We start from the raw sequence: 23,973 nt of genomic DNA on the forward strand, positions 1-23,973 counted from the left end.
ACTAAATATTTATATTTTCTTTGTTAATATAACTTTAATGTTTTTGTAAAGCATAAAAATAAAAAAGTAACTAAAACAAATGGTCAAACATAAAAAAATAGAAAAGAAAGAGATTAGAGACAGAATTGGAAAAATAATAATTATAAAAAGAAACAAAAACATAAAAGAAAAATGTTACCTCTGACTTCCTTTACAGAAGGTATAGTAAAACATAGGTTCAACTCTTCCTTTAGCAATGAACTATAGCTTCCATGTTCTAAATAATCAATACATTTACTAATATTTTTGAAAGGAAATTTATTATCAAAACTCTAAAAAGGAGAATGGAAAAAAAATACTGACTTTCCCTTTGACATATTTCTGCAACTTACTGTTTGAAACTTAAAAATTGTATGCATTGGTTTGGCTCTAAAATATGCCACAATAGCATGTAAACATTTATGATAATTTAATTTGATATGAAAAACCTTTATCCAAGCATAAAAACTGTACACATTAGGATCAGGACCCAATTTCTGATGGACCTATGCATATGAAAATATTTATTCTTATTTCTGCTTAAAATCATGCCTGTTAACATATCTTTAAGAAAGCCTACTGAGTCTTTAGTGTCACCAATGACAATATACATGTACTGTACATATGTGAATGTGTTATTGTGAGCCATTAACTTGATTTAATATGTCTAGAATAAATCCTGTAGGTAGGAATTAGCACTTTACGGGCCATGAATTCCAAAATTGAAATCACATCTCTGGAGAAAATAGAATTAGAGAAATAGACTTCTGAAAAGCTTTTTGACAATTAGCAAGTTGTCTCCTGTACTCATCAAAAGTAGGTTAAGCATTTATCTCAAAAATCTTAGGCAGCCAAATAGATAAGATTCAATATTGGGTGGATAGTGATATTACTGAATTGCAACACCAATTAGTATTTTTTATGGTTTTCAGTGGATTTTTGTGGATTTTGATTCATTTGTATGTAATATTTGTTGTTGTTGTTGTTAGTTGCGAAGTCGTGTCCGACCCATCGCGACCCTATGGACAATGTTCCTCCAGGCCTTCCTGTCCTCTACCATCAACTGGAGTCCATCTAAGCTCACGCCTACTGCTTCAATGACTCCATCCAGCCACCTCATTCTCTGTCGTCCCCTTCTTCTATTGCCCTCAATCTTTCCCAGCATTAGGCTCTTCTCCAGTGAGTCCTTCCGTCTCATTAGGTGGCCAAAGTATTTGAGTTTTAGCTTCAGGATCTGGCCTTCTAAAGAGCAGTCAGGGTTGATCTCCTCTAGGACTGACTGGTTTGATCGCCTTGCAGTCCAAGGAACTCGCAGGAGTCTTCTCCAGCACCATAGTTCAAAGGCTTCAATTCTTTGGCGCTCAGCCTTTCTTATGGTCCAGCTTTCACTGCCATACATTGCAACTGGGAAGACCATAGCCTTGACTATACGAACTTTTGTTGACAGGGTGATGTCTCTGCTTTTTAGTGTGCTGTCTAGATTTGTCATGGCTTTCCTCCCGAGGAGCAAGCGTCTTTTAATTTCTTGGCTACAGTCCCCATCTGCAGTGATCTTGGAGCCCAGGAAAATAAAATCTGTCACTACCTCCATTTCTTCCCCATCTATTTGCCAGGAATTGAGAGGGCCAGATGCCATGATCTTGGTTTTCTTAATGTTTAGTTTCAACCCAAGTTTTGCACTCTCCTTCTTCACCCGCAACAAGAGGCTCTTTAGTTCTTCTTCACTTTCTGCCATTAGAGTGGTATCATCTGCATATCTTAGGTTGTTGATGTTTCTTCCGGCAATCTTAATTCCAACTTTTGATTCATCTAGCCCTGCCTTTCTCATGATGTGCTCTGCATATAAGTTAAATAGGCAAGGCAATAGTATACAGCCTTGCCGGACTCCTTTCCCAATTTTGAACCAATCAGTGGTTCCGTGTCCAGTTCTCACTGTTGCTTCTTGGCCCGCATATAGATTTCTCAAGAGACAAATAAGATGGTCTGGTATGCCCATCTCTTTAAGGACTTGCCAGAGTTTGTTATGATCCACACAATCAAAGGCTTTAGCATAGTCAATGAAGCAGAAGTAGATGTTTTTCTGGAATTCTCTAGCTTTCTCCATGATCCAGCGTATGTTAGCAATTTGATCTCTAGTTCCTCTGCCTCTTCGAAATCCTGCCTGTACTTCTGGTAGTTCTCGATCCACATACTGCTGGAGTCTAGCTTGTAGGATTTTAAGCATAACTTTACTAGCATGAGAAATGAGTGCAATGGTGCGATAGTTTGAACATTCTTTGGCACTGCCTTTCTTTGGAATTGGAATGTAAACTGATCTTTTCCAATCCTGTGGCCACTGTTGAGTTTTCCAAATTTGCTGGCAAATTGAGTGTAGCACTTTTACTGCATCGTCTTTTAAGATTTTGAATAGCTCAGCTGGAATACTGTCACCTCCACTAGCTTTGTTGTTGCTCAGCTTTTCTAAGGCCCACTTCACTTCACATTCTAGGATGTCTGGCTCGAGGTCAGTGACCACCTCATTGTGATTATCAGGGACGTTAAGCTCATTCTTGTATAGTTCTTCTGTGTAATTTTGCCACCTCTTCTTAATCTCTTCTGCCTCTGTTAGGTCCCTGCCGTTTTGGTCCTTTATCATGCCCATTTTTGCATTAAACGTTCCTTTCATCTCTCCAATTTTCTTGAAAAGATCTCTGGTCCTCCCTATTCTATTGTTTTCTTCTATTTCTTTGCATTGTTCATTTAAGAAGGCATTCTTATCTCTTATAGCTATTCTTTGGAATTCTGCATTTAATTGGGCATATCTTTCTTTTTCTCCCTTGCCTTTCGCTTCCCTCCTTTCCTCAGCTATTTGCAAAGCTTCCTCAGACATCCATTTTGCTTTCTTGCATTTCTTTTTCTTTGGGATGGTTTTGGTTGCTACCTGTTGTACAATGTTGCGAACCTCTGTCCATAGTTCTTCAGGCACTCTGTCTATCAGATCTAATTCCTTAAATCTATTTGTCACCTCTACTGTATATTCAACAGGGATATGATTTAATTCATACCTGACTGGCCTAGCGCTTTTCCCTACTTTCTTTAATTTAAGCCTAAACTTTGCAACAAGAAGCTCATGGTCTGAGCCACAGTCAGCTCCTGGTCTTGTTTTTACTGACTGTATAGAGCTTCTCCATCTTTGGCTGCAGAGCATATAGTCAATCTGATTTCTGTGTTGACCGTCTGGTGATGTCCATGTGTAAAGCCGTCTCTTGGGTTGTTGGAAAAGAGTGTTTGCTATGACCATCGTATTCTCTTGACAAAATGCTATCAGCCTGTGCCCTGCTTCATTTTGTACTCCAAGGCCAAACTTGCCTGTTATTCCAGTTATCTTTTGGCTTCCTACTTTAGCATTCCAATCCCCCATGATGATAAGGACATCATTTCTGGGTGTTAGTTCTATAAGGTGCTGTAGGGCTTCATAGAACCGGTCAATTTCATCCTCTTCAGCACCGGTGGTTGGGGCATAGACTTGGACTACTGTGATATTGAATGGTTTGCCTTGGATTCGAACTGAGATCATTCTGTCATTTTGAGGATTGTATCCCAGTATTGCTTTTCCTATTTTTTTATTGACTATGAAGGCTACTCCATTTCTTCTGAGGGATTCTTGCCCGCAGTAGTATACCTGATGGTCATCTGAATTAAATTCACCCATTCCTGTCCATTTTAGTTCGCTGATACCTAAGATGTCAATGTTTAGTCTTATCATCTCTTGTTTGACCACGTCCAGCTTTCCTTGATTCATGGATCTTACATTCCAGGTTCCTATGGAGAAAAAATCTTTACAGCATCGGACTTTCCTTTCACCACCAGACATATCCACAGCTGAGCGTCCTTTCGGCTTTGGCCCAGTCGCTTCATTCTTTCTGGCGCTACTAGTACTAGCCCTCTGCTCTTCCCCAGTAGCATATTGGATGCCTTCCGACCTGAGGGGCTCATCTTCCAGCGTCATATAGTTTTGCCTTTTGGTACTGTCCATAGGGTTTTCATGGCAAAGATACTGGAGTGGGTTGCCATTTCCTTCTCCAGTGGATCACGTTTTGTCAGAACTCTCTGCTATGACCTGTCCGTCTTGGGTGGCCCTGCACGGCATAGCTCATAGCTTCATTGAATTACGCAAGCCCCTTCGCCACGACAAGGCAGTAATCCATGAAGGGGTGTATGTAATATGGCAACTCAGAAATACTACCTATAGAGAGAAAGCCATAATCTGTAAAATTCCTTTTAGAGAAATGAGGGAAGACTTTATGAAATGTGGGCAAGAAAATTGGAATAAGATTGAGAACATTACTATGTTATATTACTAAAGAAGCTACTGTGAATAACAAAGCCCAGGCTACATAGGAACCACAGAATGCCAACAATGGAAAACAGATTTGCATGTGGAGTCAGAGAGAATAACAACTAGATATTGTCCTAAAATGAATGTGAGAAACTGGTGCTACTTAAAATAGACAATGGACAATTTGTGCTCAAAACAAAATCATAAAGCTCTCCTGACCCTTTATTACCATCAGTCACTGTATTATTCTGAATCATTTTGCTATACAGGATTTTGGGGGTATTGTTTGGCAATGGTTTCTGAATTGTGTGTGGCAGGGTGCGCTAGGGGATTACTGTCCATCACTTAGGTTGTTATCCCTTTTTTCTCACATTCTTTTTATTCTCTACATCAAATCATTGAGGGAAGTCATGTAGAACTTTAGAGTTGAGCTATGTCAATATATTGGTGACATTCAGTCCTACTATGCCTTACCTAATAACTCCAAGAAGAAAAAAATCCTCAATATTATTTAACTGAATGGCCTGGATAAGAAATTAACTTAATAATGGACTGGATAAGAAATTAAATCCATAAAAAATGGACGTTGATAAAGAAAAATCTGGATTCTGGATTCCAAGTTCTTGAGGAACCATATTAGCCAATATAACTATGAGAAAGTGAATGGACACAGCAAATGAACAAAAGGTCTGAGCTAACACAAGGCAGATTTTTATATTGCTAAAGATGATTACAATGGAGATTTCTTTTTTTTTCAAATGTAACCTTTATCTGTTCTGTTACTAGAAGCACTAATTTCACAGATGAAACAAATTTAACAATAGAAAAACTAAATAAATAAATAAATAAATAAATAAATAAATAAATAATAAAACACTAACACTGTTGCCTTTAAATTTGCAAAGTGCCTTTACTTGGTGTGTCATTAATGCACACAGAGAGGATGCTCATAGTCTAACATACATGGTATGCAGGACCATTTATTCAACCATCAAATTCTCTCTTCACTTTTAATCCATTCTTCATAAATATATAACAAGATTGCCTTTCACAGATTTGAGACATTTTCAAGTTAACTATGGTAAATACGCCTCTGGAAGGCTTGCTGAGAAGTTTGCTGCAAATCTAAAATATTTTTTTTTCATTTAAGAAATACAGCCTCATTTTTAGTAGAATGTTCTTTCTTTTCCATGGTTGCACCTATGTCTTGGTGTCATAGTATTAGAAGAGATACATGCTCAACAGAAGAGTCTTCTATTTCTAAATAATGAAGGGACTAATAGGCTGCAGTCCTTAAAATGATTATTATATTGTCACAGTAATTCCATTATTGAGACATCTATATCTGTAAGTTTTCAAACAATTAAAACAAAAACAAGGTCACTTTGTAGCAGAATACCAATCAATGTATTCTACAAATGTTAATTGCAGATGACTTCTTGAAAACAATTACATCTAGAAAAACAAAGGGCAGAAAGATGGAAGAAGGGTTTTCTAAATTAAGTTACAACATACAAAGGAAATCACCAACATTTTGCTCTTAAATATTTTGCTTCCTAAATACTGCATTATATCAGTCTTTCTCAACTTCCTGCAGTTTAAGTAATCCAGACATTTATTTCCAGAATGTCTTGATAATGGCATGTTGACTGAAAATTCTAGGCTAGTCAGTTGATTTAACTATGGTTCACTTTTGCTATTTCCTGAAATGTGATTTAAAAATAATTTCACAAATGAAAGGACCTCCAAAGTTTTAATGTAGTAAAGAGACAATGCATACGCCCGTTATCACTGTCAGAGAGGAAAAGCTGTATGTCTTTCCTTTTCTTCCATGAAATGCTTATTCTATTTATACAATCACAAAATGATTTTGTTTATGGACTTTAAAGTTATTTTGAACTCGTTTAAACTTCTTTGGGGCTGCATAGCATAAACTATAGGGTGATTTGTGCCTTGATTCACTGGAAATTTTTTCCTAGAACAATTATCTGCCAGTATACATAAGTAATCAAGATTTAGCAGTTATAAAGGGAAATGCCATGTTACAAATAATTATGTAAGATGAGGAAAACAGAATACTAAAAATGAGCATGAGTTAATTCTTAAACTGGTAATAAAAATGGAAACTTCTAGAAAATAAACTAAAAATTATGGATGAAAGGTTTTTTTTTATTTCTTCTTCTAAGCCTAAGAAAATTGTACAAAAGAATTTGGAGAAGGAGAAAAAACAGAAAAAGTTAGCAAGGAAAAAATGTTTTCTCTGACCCCCAAATTCTTAAATTTATATTCCAAATTATCACATTTTTCCTTATTATGTAATTTGAAGCTAAAAGGAGAAACACATACAGCCATGATAGAAGTAATGATGGTTGACAGGAACAGAAAAATAAGAAAAATATAGCAAACAATATTACTGTAAACTATACAGTATATACAGTATTTAAAATTCATTTCTTCTTTCTTTTATTTCCTGATTTTAATTTATTTGATTGCTACTTTTTATTCTTTTGCTAAAGTTCGCACATTGTTTTTGTGCGCCTTCGAGTCAGCATTGCCTTCTGGTGACTATGTGGACCAACCCCTGCAGTTTTCTTGGCAAGGTTTTTCAGAAATGGTTTGCCATTGCCTATTTCCTAGGGTTGACAGATTGTGACTGGTCCGAAGTCTGGCTTCATGCTTAAAATGGGACTGGAACTCAGGGTCTCCCACTTTCTAGCTTGATGCTTCATCACACCAATCTGGCTCTCTTGCATAACGTTACTTGATCTGAAAAGAAACAGCTTGATGAATATGTAATGTATAATAGCTCTTCCATCTATTTTTAAAATGATATTTGATCACCAAGATTAAGAAATGCTTTCATATCCTGGATATGACACTGTACCAAGCCTAAAACCTTTATTTTATTTTCTACAGATTGAGAGTATAGACAGCTGTTTGCCTAAGTGAATGGCCCTTCAATATGGGAGCCTTGCCTACCACATTTTCAAGACAGTACGAGACAAATCAGTTTGACCACTCAACTTGTTACTCCATCTGAAATTAAAATACCTTTAGAGGTTACAAGGGCAACATTGCTGCTGTGAGAAGGAAGCTTCAGGTATATCATATCAGTATCACAAGTGGATTATGAAGAAATAAAAGCTGTCAGGAAGAAATCTCAAGTGCATAGCCTGAATGTCACAAGCGGGGCTAGGAAGACAAAGGTTTATCATGTTGCTTACATAATGGTTTGCTAATTAGAGCTTAATTCCCATCAGAGTAGCCTATTCTCCTTGTCCTAATGACCACATACCGTTATTAAAGAAAATGTCCTCTCTCTCTCTCTGATTCTCTCTCTCTCTGTGTGTGTGTGTGTGTTAAGTGCATCTTTTCAAGGCTTTTCAATTATACATCTATCCATTTTATGCATTCAGAACCTCATGCATGAATTGCATAATATTTGTATCGCATTTTTTCTTTTTTATTGTTTAAAATTTAAGTGCAAACTACAATTTGCTCTATGTTGTTTTTATACAATAGAACTTCCTAGTATGTTAAATATAGCAATCAGTAGTATAGATTAATGCATTGCTCAGTGGTTCTTTTAAAACTAATGAATATCTGACAATAGACCTTGTCTTTAGAAGGAGTATATAAACTGTAGTACTCTCTGTATGCTCAATAAATCTATACCACACTCTTGAAAAATCATCTTTGGCTATTCTCTCCCTTCCTCTCCCTCTCCCATTCCCTCTCTATCATTTTGTTGTTGTTGCTTTTGGCCAGCTTATCTATTAGAGCTATTTGCCAACATCACTGAATTCAGTCTGGCCTTGAAAAATTATTCCATGTCTTCTATAAGCAAGTTGTCAAGTAACTGCTAATGAATGGTATTGTTAAATTTAATGCAGAATTTATCTCTCAGTTGCCATCTAATGGCCACCCACACTTTTTCAACTCAGATCTGGTAGCACAATCCAATCTAGAAATGGTAGGTCCAATTTAGAAAGCGAATCTAGAAATCCAATCTGAAATTTTTTGCATGAAAAACATGTGCCCGAACTATACCATCTCAGGAGTAAGAATCGCAATAATACAACAAAAAAAGCAGGACAACTAGTACATCAGTGAAGGGTATTAATGTCTTTTTAAACTTCATTTCCAGAGACAGTCCAATTCTTTCTTATCTTCTTGATTCCCCATTTCTTAGATGCACTATGAATCCCTCAGTCTTTCACTACTCCCACTGTCTTTCCTGCTGTTTCCCAATTGTTTTGGAATTCCAATCCAATGGCTTCATCTAGTGTGGCAAGTTGTAGAAAATGTAGTCTAAAACATCCAGAAGACTTCAGGATATGCCTTCCTTAACCCTCTATTTTTTTCTGTTTTGGAGGTAAATTAAAACTTAGGTAACAGAAAACTAGTTAAGAGCTGGACAAAAATAATAAATGGGTCAGAACTAGTTATATGGGCTAATTAGAGCCAATTTGGTCTAGTGGTTAAGGCACCATGTTACAAAATAGGAGACCCTGAGTTCAGGTTCTGCCTTAGCCATGAAAGCCAGCTGAGTGACTTTGGGCCACTCACACTCTCTTAGCCCAATGCACCGTGCAGGATTATTGTTGTGGGAAACAATAGGAGGAGGAAGGTATATTAGATATGTTTGTCACTTTAAGTAAAAATAATAAAGGTGTATAAATAAATATAAATTTATAAATTTATATTTATATGGGGTATAAATATAAATTATAAATTATCAGCACTTAATTCATTTATTGCCAACTAAAAAAAACACCCATTACCAGTTATAATATCATGAAATAGTTAGCATTATAATAGTACTGAATGTATTGACAGTAGATAGCACTGTATACAATTTAATGCAGCAGTTATTTCTCAGCCTTGGCAACTTCAAGATGTATGAACGTCAACTTCAAGAATTTCCCAATTAATTGGCTTGTGTATTTTGGGAGTTGAAGTCCACACATCTTAAAATTGTCAAGATTGAGAAATATTGTGATATAGTATAAGTTCTTGCTTAATACTAATTTTCCCCTCAAATAATTACTTATTAATTGAAGAAATTGACATCTCATGTCTGATGATAACAATAGCTGTTGAAAACAAAAGAATTAATCTGAGTTGCAAATGCATCTGAAAAGCTTTGAAAAATTAATTCCTACTTGGATGGCAATGTTTACTTGAGAATTTAACTCTTTATTCAGAATGCTAAAAACGCTTATCTCTCTTTTCTTGTTATTCCTACTCCCATGGTCTCTTCTTAACTCCATCCACTTTTCCCTCTTTTTTTTTCTTCCTCGGTGCAGCAACTCTCTCCTCCTACGGACCTACCCCATCTCTATTGAGTATTTGTCTTCCTCTCTTCTAAAGCTTGTTCTGGAAGAAAAGAGTGGAAGGTGTTCATGTTTGTTGTGTATTTTTTTGTGTGACACTAATTTATATATTTGAGACAGAATGGTTGACCCATGCAAATGGAATATCACTGAATCTTGTAAAAAGTGCTTTATTTCCTAGGATTTATTTTATTTAATAATTAATTCAATTAATGAAGGACTGAGATTGATGATAGTTGCACCAGTTGTAGAAAGAAGCTAGGGACAGATCATCATGGAAAAGAAGTTGGGCAATCATTAGGATTGTCTTTAATTGGAGAGGCAATCCTAAAATAGATTTACATACATTCATTTGTGTGTGTGTGTGTGTGTACACACACACACACACTCACACACAAACACATATACATATATACACATTCATAAATGTACACATGGATTTCTGAGTTGAGTTCCAAAAAATCTGTACAGCATTGCATCTAATATAACATTAAGTTTCTGTAAGTGTCCAATAGTTTCCTAAACATTTGTATACACAGCAAAAAAGATTCTGTTTTTTTATCTCAATCCCAGTATAATACTCATGGTTATGTGTGGGTATTTCTATGGTTATGTGTGAGTTTATTTTGTTGTTTATAACAGCAGAACAATATATGCAAGTTCTGGTCAACACAATTTAAAAAGGACGTTAGAAAGCTAGAAGGAGTACAAAATATGCAACCAAATTAGAGGGATGAAATTCTTTTCATAGTAGGGGAAATTACAGAACCAAAAGAAGAAAATATTCATAATTCAAGATTGAACTGCAGGATCATTGGTGCTCTCTGAGCTTCATGATTTTCTTGCAGATGTTTCATTACCAAACTAGGCAACCTCATCTAATGATGTTATTGAGTTTGGTAATGAAATGTTGCAAGAAAACCACCAAGACCAGACAGCATCAAGGACCCACAGAACCTACAGTAATTGGAGCTCCCTCTCATGGAACTAAAGAGGGTATGACAAAATATCAAAAATCAAGTACAGGATAGATAATTTGAGTAATGAGAGTCATGTTTTCACAACCTGAAATTTAAGGTTGTTCAACAAATTGCATTCAAAAAATGCAAGGAAATTCATGCAGAAAGGACTGGACAGGCTAATATATGGACTCAGTAGGGATCCTTTAATGTGATGCATTACCTAAACTCACATATAAATATAATCAAGCTAACCATCATTGATCAGAAAAAGTTGGGGGATGATTGCTAAATCCATGTTTATTACAAGGAGAAATGGATATTTTAATCTTCCATTTTGTATTTAAAATTGACTTTGAAATGAAAAACTGAGTCATGTTAGACATTGCTATCCTCTTCCTTCCACATATTTTACTTTGAGGCAGTTCTCCAATGATGGGACAGCTCTGTGGACTTGTCAGATTCTGCCAACACCCAATTATCACAACCATCCATAAGAGCCTCTGCTTGTGTTTAAGCTTGCTGTACATGCTGTAGATATAATTTACTTGGAATTCAGTAAGGCATTTGATAAAGTAGATCACAACCTACTACTTGATAAGATAGAAAAATGTGGGTTAGATAGCATTACCACCAGATGGATTCGTAGCTGGCTGACAGGCCGTACTCAGCGTGTGGTCCTCAATGGAACCACATCTACATGGAAGGAAGTGTGTAGTGGGGTGCCCCAGGGCTCTGTTCTGGGCCCAGTGCTCTTCAATATCTTCATTAATGATTTGGATGAGGGGATAGATGGGGAACTACATCAAATTTGCAGACGACACCAAGCTGGCAGGAATAGCCAATACTCCAGAAGATAGGCTTAAGATACAGAAGGATCTGGACAGACTCGAACACTGGGCACTATCTAACAAAATGAAATTCAATGGTGAAAAAAGTAAGGTTCTACATTTAGGCAGGAAAAATCAAATGCATAGGTATAGTATAGGTGGTACCTTGCTCAATAGTAGTAATTGTGAGAGGGATCTCGGAGTCTTAGTAGACAATCACTTCAATATGAGCCAGCAGTGTGCTGCAGCTGCCAAAAAAGCCAACACAGTGCTAGGCTGCATTAACAGAGGGATAGAATCAAGATCAAGTGAAGTACTAATACCACTTTACAATGCTTTGGTAAGGCCACACCTGGAATACTGCATCCAGTTTTGGTCACCACGATGTAAAAAAGATGTCGAGACTCTAGAAAAGGTACAGAGAAGAGCAACAAAGATGATTAGGGGACTGGAGGCTAAAACATATAGGGAACGGTTGCTGGAATTGGGTATGTGTAGTTTAATGAAGAGAAGGGTGAGGGGTGACATGATAGCAGTGTTCCAATATCTCAGGGGCTACCACAAAGAAGAGGGAGTCAAGCTATTCTCCAAAGCACCTGAAAGCAGGACAAGAAGCAACGGATGGAAACTAGTCAAGGAGAGAAGCAACCTAGAACTAAGGAGAAACTTCCTGACAGAACAATTAACCAGTGGAACAACCTGCCTCCAGAGGTGGTGAATGCTCCAACACTGGAGGTTTTTAAGAAGAGACTGGACAGCCATTTGCCTGAAATGGTATAAGGTTTCCTGCCTGAACAGGGGGTTGGACTAGATGACCTCCAAGGTCCCTTCCAACTTTATTATTATTATTATTATTATTATTGTTGTTGTTATTATTATTAAAGGTTTCTCTTGAGTTTGCTTAAAATGTAAATTTCAAACATGTTCTTCCTTACAGGGTCTTTGGGGTTCTCTGAGCTTGACTGCTTGCTTGCACACATTTCATTATCCACTATTCAACTCTCTGTTTCACATATTCTCTTCTATTGAAAGCTTTTCCTTCAAATGGAGAAAACTATTTTATATTGTATGAATTGACATCACTGTCAAAGATTTCTAAAAGTTTGAAATAGCCAGTGAGAAATTATATATATATATATATATATATATATATATATATATATATATATATATATATATATATATATATAATATATTCTTAGATTTTCATGGGTATATGTATATAGGTCTTGGCGTATTCGGGTCTTTTCCTGTATAGGATTGAGGGTGTCTTGACAACGTTTCGACAAGGTCCCATTCATCATCTTCAGGCTAGTGTCATCCGATCATGCTTCGCTCGCACAAGCACGAAACCGAAGACACCAGCCTGAAGATGACAAGTGGGACCTCATCGAAACATCGCCAAGACACCCTCAATCCTACACGGGAAAAGACGCCAAGACCTACATACATACACACACACACACACACACACACACACACATATAGTTTCCAACTCTAGGGGCCGGTGCTCATCTCCGTTTCAAAGCCGAAGAGCCAGCGCTTGTCCAAGGATGTCTCCGTGGTCATGTGGCCGCCATGACTAGACACCAAAGGCGCACGGAACGCTGTTACCTTCCCACCGTAGTGGTCCCTATTTTTCTACCTGCATTTTTACGTGCTTTCGAACTGCTAGGTTGGCAGAAGCTGGGACAAGTAACAGGCGCTCACTCTGTTACGCGGCACTCGGGATTCAACCCACCAAACTGCCGATCTTCTGATCGACAAGCTCAGCGTCCTAACCCACTGAGCTACCATGTCCCTTCCTGTCTTTATAGATACACACACACACACACAGTATACACAAACAACGCAAGACTTACTACAAAATGTTTTAAATAAATTAAGTTCAAATTATTGTGCACCAACGCTACAATGCTATATCCAAACATATCTGCACATTTTAGGATACCAAGATATATACTCTTTACCTCTCATTTAGTGCTTATAAGAATTAGCATCAGTAAATAGAATTAGCATTTTCTTTATACGATTGAATAAAGTGACATTAATGAAAGATACACTTTATTCTTCTGTACTGTGCTAAAATGTCACTTGGTCTGTATAGCTTTTAAATAAATGTGGAAGACCATGCTAATCTATTAATGGTTGATCTACAGAAGGTCACCACTATATAAATTTCTTTTCCCTTTCCTCTTCCATATGCCTAAGAGGGAAATTAAATTTGTATATTATGCACAGCAACAAATACAGTGGTTGAAAGGACAATGGCAGTGCATTCCAAGGTTAAAGATGGGATTTCCAAAAGCCCTATTATTCAACACCTTGGATAGCTACCAGTTAAAGATTCTAATATTTCTCCCCTCTGACAGACCTCAATGCAAAGTAATACTGTGTGTCTTAAAAGATATTAGTCTCTGGTTTGTAGCAGCAGATAAATTAATAAGGACAAAATCCATTCTATCCAAAAATTATTATTCAAAATCCCAGTTGCCCTCAATCCATGCTCTTCTTTTTCTTCCCTGCAAAATCCTGGTTTTCTATCAAGCTGATAATAGCCTGTATCCAAAGTATTGAGGAAGGCAGCCAAACATGCATGTATTATCATACAAAAGCAATTTTATGCACAGATCAGCATAAGCTATTCAATGGTGCATGATTCAACCAAGACCGTATATACGTTTTTCACACAGCAGTGGGACTCAGGGATAGAGATTTGATTTTTCAGAGCAAAAACAGCACACATTTATATATATATATATATATATATATATATATATATATATATATATATATATATATATATATATATATATATATATATATATATATATATATATATACATATACATATACACATACACATATACATATACATATATATATATATATATATATATATATATATACATATACATATACACATATACATATATATATATATATATATATATATATATATATATATATATATATATATATATATATATATATATATATATATATATGTTTAAGTATTTGTCAAGGCTTTTTGACTTTATTCTTTATTAGCAATTTGAATAATTTGCACATATATATATATATATATATATATATATGATTTTCTGGGACATTTCTGGTTTCCTAATTTTTGATGCCTTCTTTTGTCATTTATCAGAAAGAAAGGTTCAAAGATTAATGAAGAACTCAGAGATGTGTTGGGTGAATATTACATTTATTAGATGACCATGGCCTCTTGATGTGACTCATACCCACACAATTCAGTTAAGCCCTGGATCCTCAGACTGATGCCGATAATCACTGAAACTTTCTTTGGTGCCCACCATTACCGTCAGCCAATTGATATAATTATTAATTATAATTCTTAAAAATAAGAAGCTAGCATATCAAAAAGCAAAACATTCTCCTCAAGGAGAATACTTTTGAGTCCAAGTGGCATTCTTAAAAAATAATGTAGTTGTTAGCTAGAAACCAAAATTTTCTAAGAGTGCTCACCTTTCCAGAAAACAATACAGAATATGCTAAGGAACTATACAACATCTTGAAAAGGAGTTATGAAAGGGGTTCCCTATAGCATCAACCTTGTGAACTCTCAAGTTTCCTCTTTCCGCTATGTATTCAAAATGGACAGTGATTAATATATACATAACACACACATATAAATGCTACACACACACACACACACATATATATACACATATATATGGTGTGTGAGTACATGTGTGTGTGTGGGTATGGGTGTATATGCATATAGCACGTATATATGTGTGATATAGATATATATACTTTGAGAACAGGCAACAGAATTTCATTTTTAATGTGGGCCAGTGTACTCACAGTAAAAAATGACAATAAAGGTTATCTTATCTATTTGAGAAATTACATCATCAGTTTTACCCATGGTAATTTTTTAAAAAATGGTTATCCAAACCATTACAGCTATTTTGTTAAAGTGTCCCAAACATGTTCTGTGTCTACCAACTTTAATGATTAGAGATTCATGTCTTTCACACTGGCCTATATATGCAGAGCCTAATTGTATGTGTAAAATTGTACTCTATAAAGAATATTGTATGTGCTTGCCTATATATCTTGAAGAAGATTGGATAACTTGTACAATTTTAACTTTTGCACTCTATCACATTCTTGCTTTTTTAAAGCAGTCCAGAGAACTTATTTTGATATAAAGAAATGAATGACTAAATATATAAAATAAGCGGTCAGTTAATGTTCTAGGTATTTACCGATGTAAAACACTTTTCAGATATTATGTTTAACATATGTATTTGGAGTATACAGATCAACTCCAACCCAAACAAAATAATTGATTTAATTCAAATTACCAATCTAATTATTTCAATCTATTCAGAAAACTGAGTCAATTCCATTTGATTCTTTGGATTGATTAGGGGGGAAGTTATTTAAATGGTTTTGAATCAGTCTCTAATGCAAATGTTAAATGCACCGAAGTGGCTTCCCCCTTCCCCCCCCCCCCCCGCCCAACCTTCTGTGCTTAGAAAAGAGCATTTTGCATAGGGCTGCAGTCAAGGTCAATCACTTTGTTTCTAATTTTGGCATCACTCAAAGAGTTACATGTAAATACTTTTTTTCTCACCTTTCAAAAGAAAGCAGGGTATATTTGTCTGTCCTCTTTGGTCAGCTGGAGGGGAAATGATTACTTGCTACAACAATGATTTAAAGGAAGGGATATGTACAGTTTTTAGACATTAGTGGTTCTTGGTTTGTTGAAAAACAGCACCCATCAACTTTCTAATGCCATACAATAAGTGTGCCAGCAACCACTGGCTTTTCACTTCAGAGAATGAATACTTTTCAGAGAAGATAAAGTAAGGAACAGCCCTATTATTCGAAAACGGGGTTGACAATAAAGTCATATTTCACCTTCCTTGCTTTTGCTGTCAAAGGGGTTTTTTTAATGCAGGGTCTAATATTAATATTGGATGGATGAATGAATGGAATGGATTTAAAATATCTGTAAAAATACATTGGGGAAAAAATCTGTGAAATAATTGTACTTGTTAAGAAGAAAAAGGGGATTTTTAAAACCCCAAACCATTTATCCTTCAAAACTAAAGATCATAAGAAATAATATTATATAATGGTTACATTAGCAGACTGAGACTAATGAAACCTGGGGTCAAATACTGTCTCAGGAATAAAGCTCGTAGGATGACCTTGGACAAGTCATCACCTATCAGTATAATCAACTTTGTAGGCTTCTTGTGAAAGTAAAATGGTGGGAAGCAATACATATTTTTGCTTCAATTCTTGAATAGAAGGCAAGATATAAAATGAAATAAATACATGGGTTTTTTTTAAAAAAAAGTATTGCTTTTTTTCCCTTAAAGCAGGGCTAGGTGAATCATGTTATCTGTTTCAGCAACATATTTTGAAGCTGATAGGAAGAAAAAATTAGCTTCTCGTCAGGTGCTTAAGAATAGACTGCTCCATTGGGACTGAAAGCGATGCAAATGAGCCAGCTTGCCAGTTCAAATCCCAAAGGTTATGGTAGCATTCTGAGAGGAGTGTCATCACCGGTTGAGAACTTGAATTGGAATCAGAGAAATCCACATTCAAGTCTCTATTCAACAAGGAATTCAGTGGTTATATTCTCCCAACTTGCTTAACCAAATCAGCTAAAAATTCCATTTTCTGCTTTTACATAGTCTAGGCTTGGTTAATGATAAATTTGATCTTGAAATGTATTTATTTGTAAATTAGGGTCTATATGTGAACCTAACCTGTTAAGTTACATTCATGGATCGACATATTCCCATGTAAACCCAGGAATGAATAAATCAATGAATGAATACGCTTAGTTCCCGAGGTAAGCAATTTACCTGGGGAAAAACCACTACTGCATGATTTGGGGCCAACAAATATTCAGCCTACCTTAGAGAATTACTGTAGACAGGAAATGATAGGAGAACCTGCTTCACTTTCACCACGTTAATGTCTCAGAGGAAAGATGAGATGTAATTTTAAAATAACAGAGTAAGTGTGCTGGGAGCGTACTTAGATTATGGACAAGACCGGCATGTGTTTTCCAAAAAATGGAATTTGATTCTTGTTTTTGTAGGAAGAGAGAAGAAATAGAAAAGGTAGGAAGAAGCTCTGTAATTTTCATGGCCCTCATCCTTTGCCTCTAGTTTCTTGGATGGTTTTTCTTCAGACAGGAATGAGTTCTGATGAAGAAAACTTTGCCAGGGATGAAGACTAACTAGCTCTCTGATATTTTTAAAAAGAAAGAAAGAAAGAAAACAGGATGTGCCTTTAAGCAGAAGTCCCAGCATTTTTTTTTTCACAATTCTCATCAGCAGTGATATCAAAATTATTGGAGTGGGCTGCAGAGAGACAGACAACGCTGAATAAGGTGACAGACAGAAACATTTCATCCTATGCCTCCTCCTCTCTCCCATGTTATCAACTCAGGGTGCCCGCTTCTATGTCTGACATCCAGATACTGTTTGACAGCACCCAGCATCCGGCTGGCGCTTTCAAATGAGCAAATACGCCCCTTCCAGTTTAGACTTGGCTTGCCCAGAGTTGGCTCCTGCCTGCTCAGTCTCACCAGTTGCAAACCTGGTCTCTTTCTGCCGCCCAACCAAGCGCCCCTCACCTGAAGTCGCTGTACGGATGGATGATCCAGAATCCTGCAGTTTTAACCCTTTCCTGCTCCTTCTCCACGGCTTTCTGGCTGCCGAACATGCGGAGGGAGAATTTGTTGACCCCGGGCTGCAGCATGGAAGTGAACTGCCGCTGCATGAAACCGTACTGGCGCCGCGCGCCGTCGGCACTGTCGAAGCCCCCCACCGGTTCCTCGGCGCCGCCGTTGCCCTCCACTTTGAAACACACCGAATTGCCATGCTCCTTCAGGCTCCCACCGGCGCTCGGGCTGCTCAGCGCCTTCTCCGCAGCCGTCTTTGCTTGGGAGCAGGCGTTGGTGCCGGGACTGCTCTCGTCCCGGCTGCCGGGCGAGGCGCACGGCTTGTTGCCTTCCATGGCACGGTCCAGAGCCCAGGAGAGCGCTCCAGCCTGTCCGGCTCCTCTCGAGGAAAAGAGAGCGAGCCAGCCAGGCGAGCCGGCTCCCTCAGAATAGTGAGAGGAGGAGGAGGAGGAGGAGGAGAAGGAGGAGAAGGAGGAGGAGGCGGCTGGTCCTGCCCGCCCTTCAGCAGCGCTTCACTGCCCTGTGCCGCTCCTGGCATTGGCCAAGCCGGCAAGCGCCTCTTCTCACTCTGGCACCGACCGAGAGGGGCGGAGAGGGGGGAAAAAAAAGGCGAAGCCTACAGCTCCGGAGCCCTCTGCTGGCGAACGCTCCGCCCCGCCCGGCTCCGCCCCTTCGTCCCCTCCCCTCGTCTCGACATTGAGCGACCCGGCGGAGCCCTTGAGAGAGAAGGGACGGCGGCCTTTCTTTCAGCTAGGCTGAAGCGGCGCTTTTCTTTTCCCGAACCGCCTCCCGACCGGTGAGGAGTTGGCGCTCCAAACCTGACCTGCCGGTGGCTTTGATTCGGATCTTCACCTCTTTGGAGTAGTGGCACTCGGTCTCGTTTAAAGAGAAAGAGTTACGGGATCACGCGGGAAAGCCGCCTGAAGGTGCCCCCCCCCCGCCGCCACTTTTCAACCGGTCCCTCAAAACTGCAGGGAGGCTGCGGGGGGTTCTTCCAAAGAGGGTGGCACATTCAGAAGTGGCGTTAGGCTGCGCGCTGCAACTGGGCACAGCTGCCTTGCAAGACAGGTTGACTGACTCATATGTGCCAGCTGGCACCCCCTACTCGAGTTGTAACTGCTGGGGAGATTGAGCCTCCACAGATGTGTGAAAACACTAAGGCTGGAGAGAAACCTGGTTTCACTTGCTGGCAACGCTGCTCAACCTTGGCGATTTGAAGATGTGTGGACTGCAACTCTGAGAATCCCCCAGCTGTTATTGGGCAACTTCAAGCTGCTAAGAAACACTGCTGGAAAAAGAAAGAGAAAGGACTAGAAATGTCTGTAACAAAGCCAATGTCAAGTTGTCCCAGAAGAATTCATAGGGCTGAGACCCGTTGTATCTTAAGACAGACTGCTTGCTTTCCTTCATGGCTGATGTTGAAGGAATGTCTAGACACTGCCATATTTACAAATTCTTGCATTAACAAGATGACCTCCAAGGTCATTTGCCAATTGTACAATTTCATATTACTCTGGTCGTCTCAGACACAATGCTTCAGCGTGTGGTCTTCACGGTCACAATAACTGAAAACTCCAAAAGAAATCTTCAATTTCTTTTGATGGTTTACGGGGTGGGGGGGTGGAGGGGGGTGGGGGGGTGTTCTTTCATTTATTGTGATCTTGAACATCACAGGTGGGATAATAGGCAGCATGTTTAACATTGTTGTATCCTTTTTAAAGTTCTGCTTCAGCTTACTGGCCAGATACCCAGAATCAGAATCACTGAATTAACCCCCTACGAATGAGTATGGATTGAAACCATCTGGCAGCAACTAGCCAACCATCCTATCACCAACAAATTAAGAAGAATCAAAGACTGAAGCTAGAAGATCTTAGAGCAGGAAGATGAAAAAGCATTATGGAGAAAGTCAAAAGAAAACCCTTTGACCCCTACCCCAAAAAGTGACGTAGCTTTGAGAAGTCAAACTCAGTGCAGTCTTTACTATGACTCTCCTGTAATTTTAACCATCATATTGTATTTGCAGAACTTGCCATGTAGGGTAGAAAAGCTGGAGAGGGGTCACACCAGGTTTTGCTTTTAGAAGAAAGGGGCCACACAGTTTCAAAAGATGGGTATCCTCAGGATGTGATAAAAAAAATAAGATAGTGACTGCAACAATGAGATCAAAGTTCTACAACACACATAAGTTATGCAACATATCCAAAAAAGAAGACAAAAGCTTTGATTGCAGTCTGATGATCCTTACCATAACTTTTTATCATACCCTCCTGTGGGCACCCCTGCTTCACAAAGTAGCTTTGAAATAGTGCTTTTTAAAACTTTTTTTTGACTGGAAGTATCCTTTCAGAACTTTAAATGACTTTTATTTCTATTCTACCTTTTTTTTGCAAAGAAGGGCACTTTTTTCCCCCTAACAATCCTGTAAATTGTATCCACAGAGATTTATCCAAAATCATCCTGGAAATTGTGTAATTTAGTGAGGATTTGAGCATAGCTTTGCCCAGTTCTGATCCTCTAATCCAGCAAATGATAGGCATACAGAAAACCTGTGAGCAGCACTATTTCACAATAATCTACCAGAACATTTTGTACATCTTTCATTGCAATATTTTTGCTATCCTATGAAGAAGCAAAATCAGGAATCTAACAAACTGCCAGGTTCCAATAGAGTCATACTTCTTTTTGGCCTCCTTATTTGCTTTTCAAGAATGAAGTTACAATAGTATATATAGAAAACACAACTGTATTGCATAATACATATGGTTATATCCCATTTTAAAAAGTGTCATTTAAAAATAATTGCTAACATATAAACATTTTGTGTCTTAGTGCTAGTGCTATTGATCTTTAACAAAAGATAATTTTACAAACTGTTCCAATATTCAAATTTTGCTATACCAGGTCATAAGTTTACAATGATTTGCTATTTCTCACTGTATTTGTTTAAAATGGCTGTTGCTTTAAATCTACAGTTCCATCATGGGAGGGTTTGCTGTTAGACTATTTCTGAAAAGAAGAAAAGAGATGCTTCATGTCTACATCTACATGCTTGACAAGTATTATCTGTGCAGTTCTGTTAAAAGGGCTAGACATGATATAATTTTGGAACACATCACTGAAATCTGTTTTAAAAGCCTGGTTACAAAACATTCTGTCTCACTAGAGTTTCAAATGGTTGTCCTATTCCTTTTGTATGAGCCTAGGAAAAACAGTGCTGAATCATTAGGATTATAGGGAGACACAGACAGACACATATTCTTAATTCCACATGACACATGGAGATTCCTTCTTGGATACTAATCTGTGCTTGTGCCATTTAATGTTACTAATTGCTTTAGGGTGAGTAATGACAGCTGGAAAATGACAGTTGTTTCTTAAGCAGAGATCATCTACTTTAATGTTCAATGGAAAGGTTGAAATAATTGTAACTGCCACAATCCTGAAGCCACCCATGTAGGAATGTGCCTGGGAAAAATGCAATGAGCTTGGACAGAAAAGATTCTACCTACCTCCAAATGAAAAGTATATTTTATATGTCTGAAAATATCTAGTTAATTCCAACCACAACTGATTTTGAAATGAATGTACATGTTTTGAATATGATTCAGAAGAAATGTATCAAACTCACACAAGCAGCAACAAACCACACTGTTACTCATTAAAGTTAGCTATGTCTTTTTTCAGGATTTTGTGTCTGTCTGAAAGAAGATGCAGTTGCTTTAGTAGTTGCATTAGGCATTGCATTAAAACAGATTTACATACTCTGAAAAAGGATATAGTAGCTTTAATTAGTACAGAGGTTCTACATTTGCACACTTTCTGAAAAAAAATTCTTCTAAATTATTTTTTGCTACATCCACTGATCAAAATTCCATTTGCTTTTTACTGATATTATTTTATTTTGTTTAAATTTAATTTATTACTCTGTTTATTTATAGAGTATACACATGACCTAAATATTTTGGAAATAGACAGATTTTGATTTTCTGGCTGAGAAGAACATGTCTTCCCCCCATGCCCCCAAATACTAGGAGCAACTATAAATATCAAGCACTAGCTATGGATTCAGTCTGTAAGTTACATCTTTAAACTTAGTTTCTACTCTTGATGGTGTTTAAAAAAAGATTGGCAGCTATGAATTATGGATTAAAGTGCTAATTGAATCAAGAAACTTGGTTGAATGTAGGATTGTAAAAAATGATGTGCAAATGCTTTCTCAATGAAGCTGACTAGATGACTTTAGATCAGTCACTGACTTTTAATCCAAGCTTCTGCATAAAGTTGTTTTTGAAGAAAAACAGAAAGAAGTGTTGTGAATATTATTTTTGAGTTTCTGGAGGAAAGGTTGGATATAACTATGAAGAATAAATAAATATTGAATTGTGTCTTATATCAGGAATTATGAAACAAAGTGAAATTTTAAACAATTTTTTTGAATATTTCTGTTTGTCGCTGTATTGGATGTATATAACAAATTTGAAATTTCCCAGTTACATCATACTTTTAAAAATAAAAGCTTATTTCTGCAACGTATTATCTTATTAGTCACCTTACTCCACTAATTAAGATAGGAATTGGTGAATTTGATCAAGCATATGACTTATTTGTGGTGACAAGAGCAGCAAAGCCGATTTCTACCACTTTATTGAATCTGCAGAGAGCCACCAACAATTCTAATTTGGTGACTAGGTCCCTCGTAGGTAAGGAGAAGTTGGGGGAATCCTTGCAGGGCTTCTGTGAAGTGTATTATCAAAGTCTGTTACACAAAGTTTTTGGACTTCTTTTAGAGTTGGATTCTGACTGGGTCTGTTTTCCTAAGGAGATAGATGGGGTCCTAACAGTTGTGAGTTTGGCCATTTGCCTTCATGATTGGTTAAGGTCTCTCCTGGAGGGGGCATGTGGATGGGTCCAAGCAGTGGTAAATGCCTCTTTGTAGAATGGGATGGTACTGCTTGCTTTGAAGGAAGTGATAGTGTGCTCCCTTTTCAAGAGGGCATTCTCAGGCAAAGAGTATTGGACAACTTCCATCAAGTCTCAAGAGGATGGTTGGTGTTCTGTTACAGAGTACCCTGGATGAAGCATATTAATTGGATATTTTTCAGCCTGTATTTAGGTTACAGTACTGAGATAGGATTAATTCCTGCCTAGCAGAGGATTTGACTAGATGACCTCCAAGGTCCCTTCCAACATCATCATCATCATCATCATCATCATCATCATCATCATCATTATTATTATTATTATTATTATTATTATTATTATTATTATTATTATTATTATTATTTATTAGGGATGGGGTTACTCAGGATGAAGATGCTGTCCTGACTTTCTTGGACATGTTGGTGTATTTCTGGACCACTATACTGATGACATTCAATTACATATTCCCACCGTGGGCCAGTCAGTTGATGCTGGTTGTGGTGCTGGCCCAGTGCCTGGATGCTGTGAGAATATGGAGGAAAGGAACTGACTCCAACTCAACTCTGGCAAGTTTTGGAGTTTGGTTCCCAGTCTGGTGATGTGTCATGTTTGCTCTGAATGGGGTGGCTCTCCCCCCAGACTGAACTGGTGCACAATTTGGGATACCTTCTATGCTCAAAGCTGCAGCTCATAGAGCAGGTGGCAGCAGTGTCCATTGTGGCTCTTAAACAGATTCATATGTCCAGCAATTGTGCCCTTTCCTGGATGTGGAGGTCACTTATGCCTTGGTCACTTCTTGGTTGGACTTCAGGTTTGTGTTTTACATGAACAGGCCTTGAAGACCACTCAGAAGTGATAATTGGTCCACATAGCAGTGGATGCACCTAGTTGTGTGAACTGC

The 23,973-nt window shown here is 37.7% G+C and overlaps 1 protein-coding gene across 1 annotated transcript in view; it reads right to left on the reverse strand.

Annotated features, from left to right (window-relative positions):
- The window catches only part of HCN1 (hyperpolarization activated cyclic nucleotide gated potassium channel 1), a gene marked incomplete at both ends in the record, with an annotated part of 171,775 nt that extends 153,291 nt beyond the window's left edge, over window positions 1–18,484 (reverse strand). Inside the window, one exon of the mRNA XM_081320220.1 lies at window positions 18,102–18,484. Within this exon, the coding sequence (XP_081176346.1) occupies window positions 18,102–18,484 (383 nt within the window). The remainder of the gene's footprint in view (window positions 1–18,101) is intronic.
- Window positions 18,485–23,973: the final 5,489 nt, after the last annotated feature.

This window comes from Vipera berus (assembly GCF_964194415.1).
Source record: "Vipera berus genome assembly, chromosome: 2".
In the NCBI taxonomy this organism is placed as follows: Eukaryota; Metazoa; Chordata; class Lepidosauria; order Squamata; family Viperidae; genus Vipera; species Vipera berus.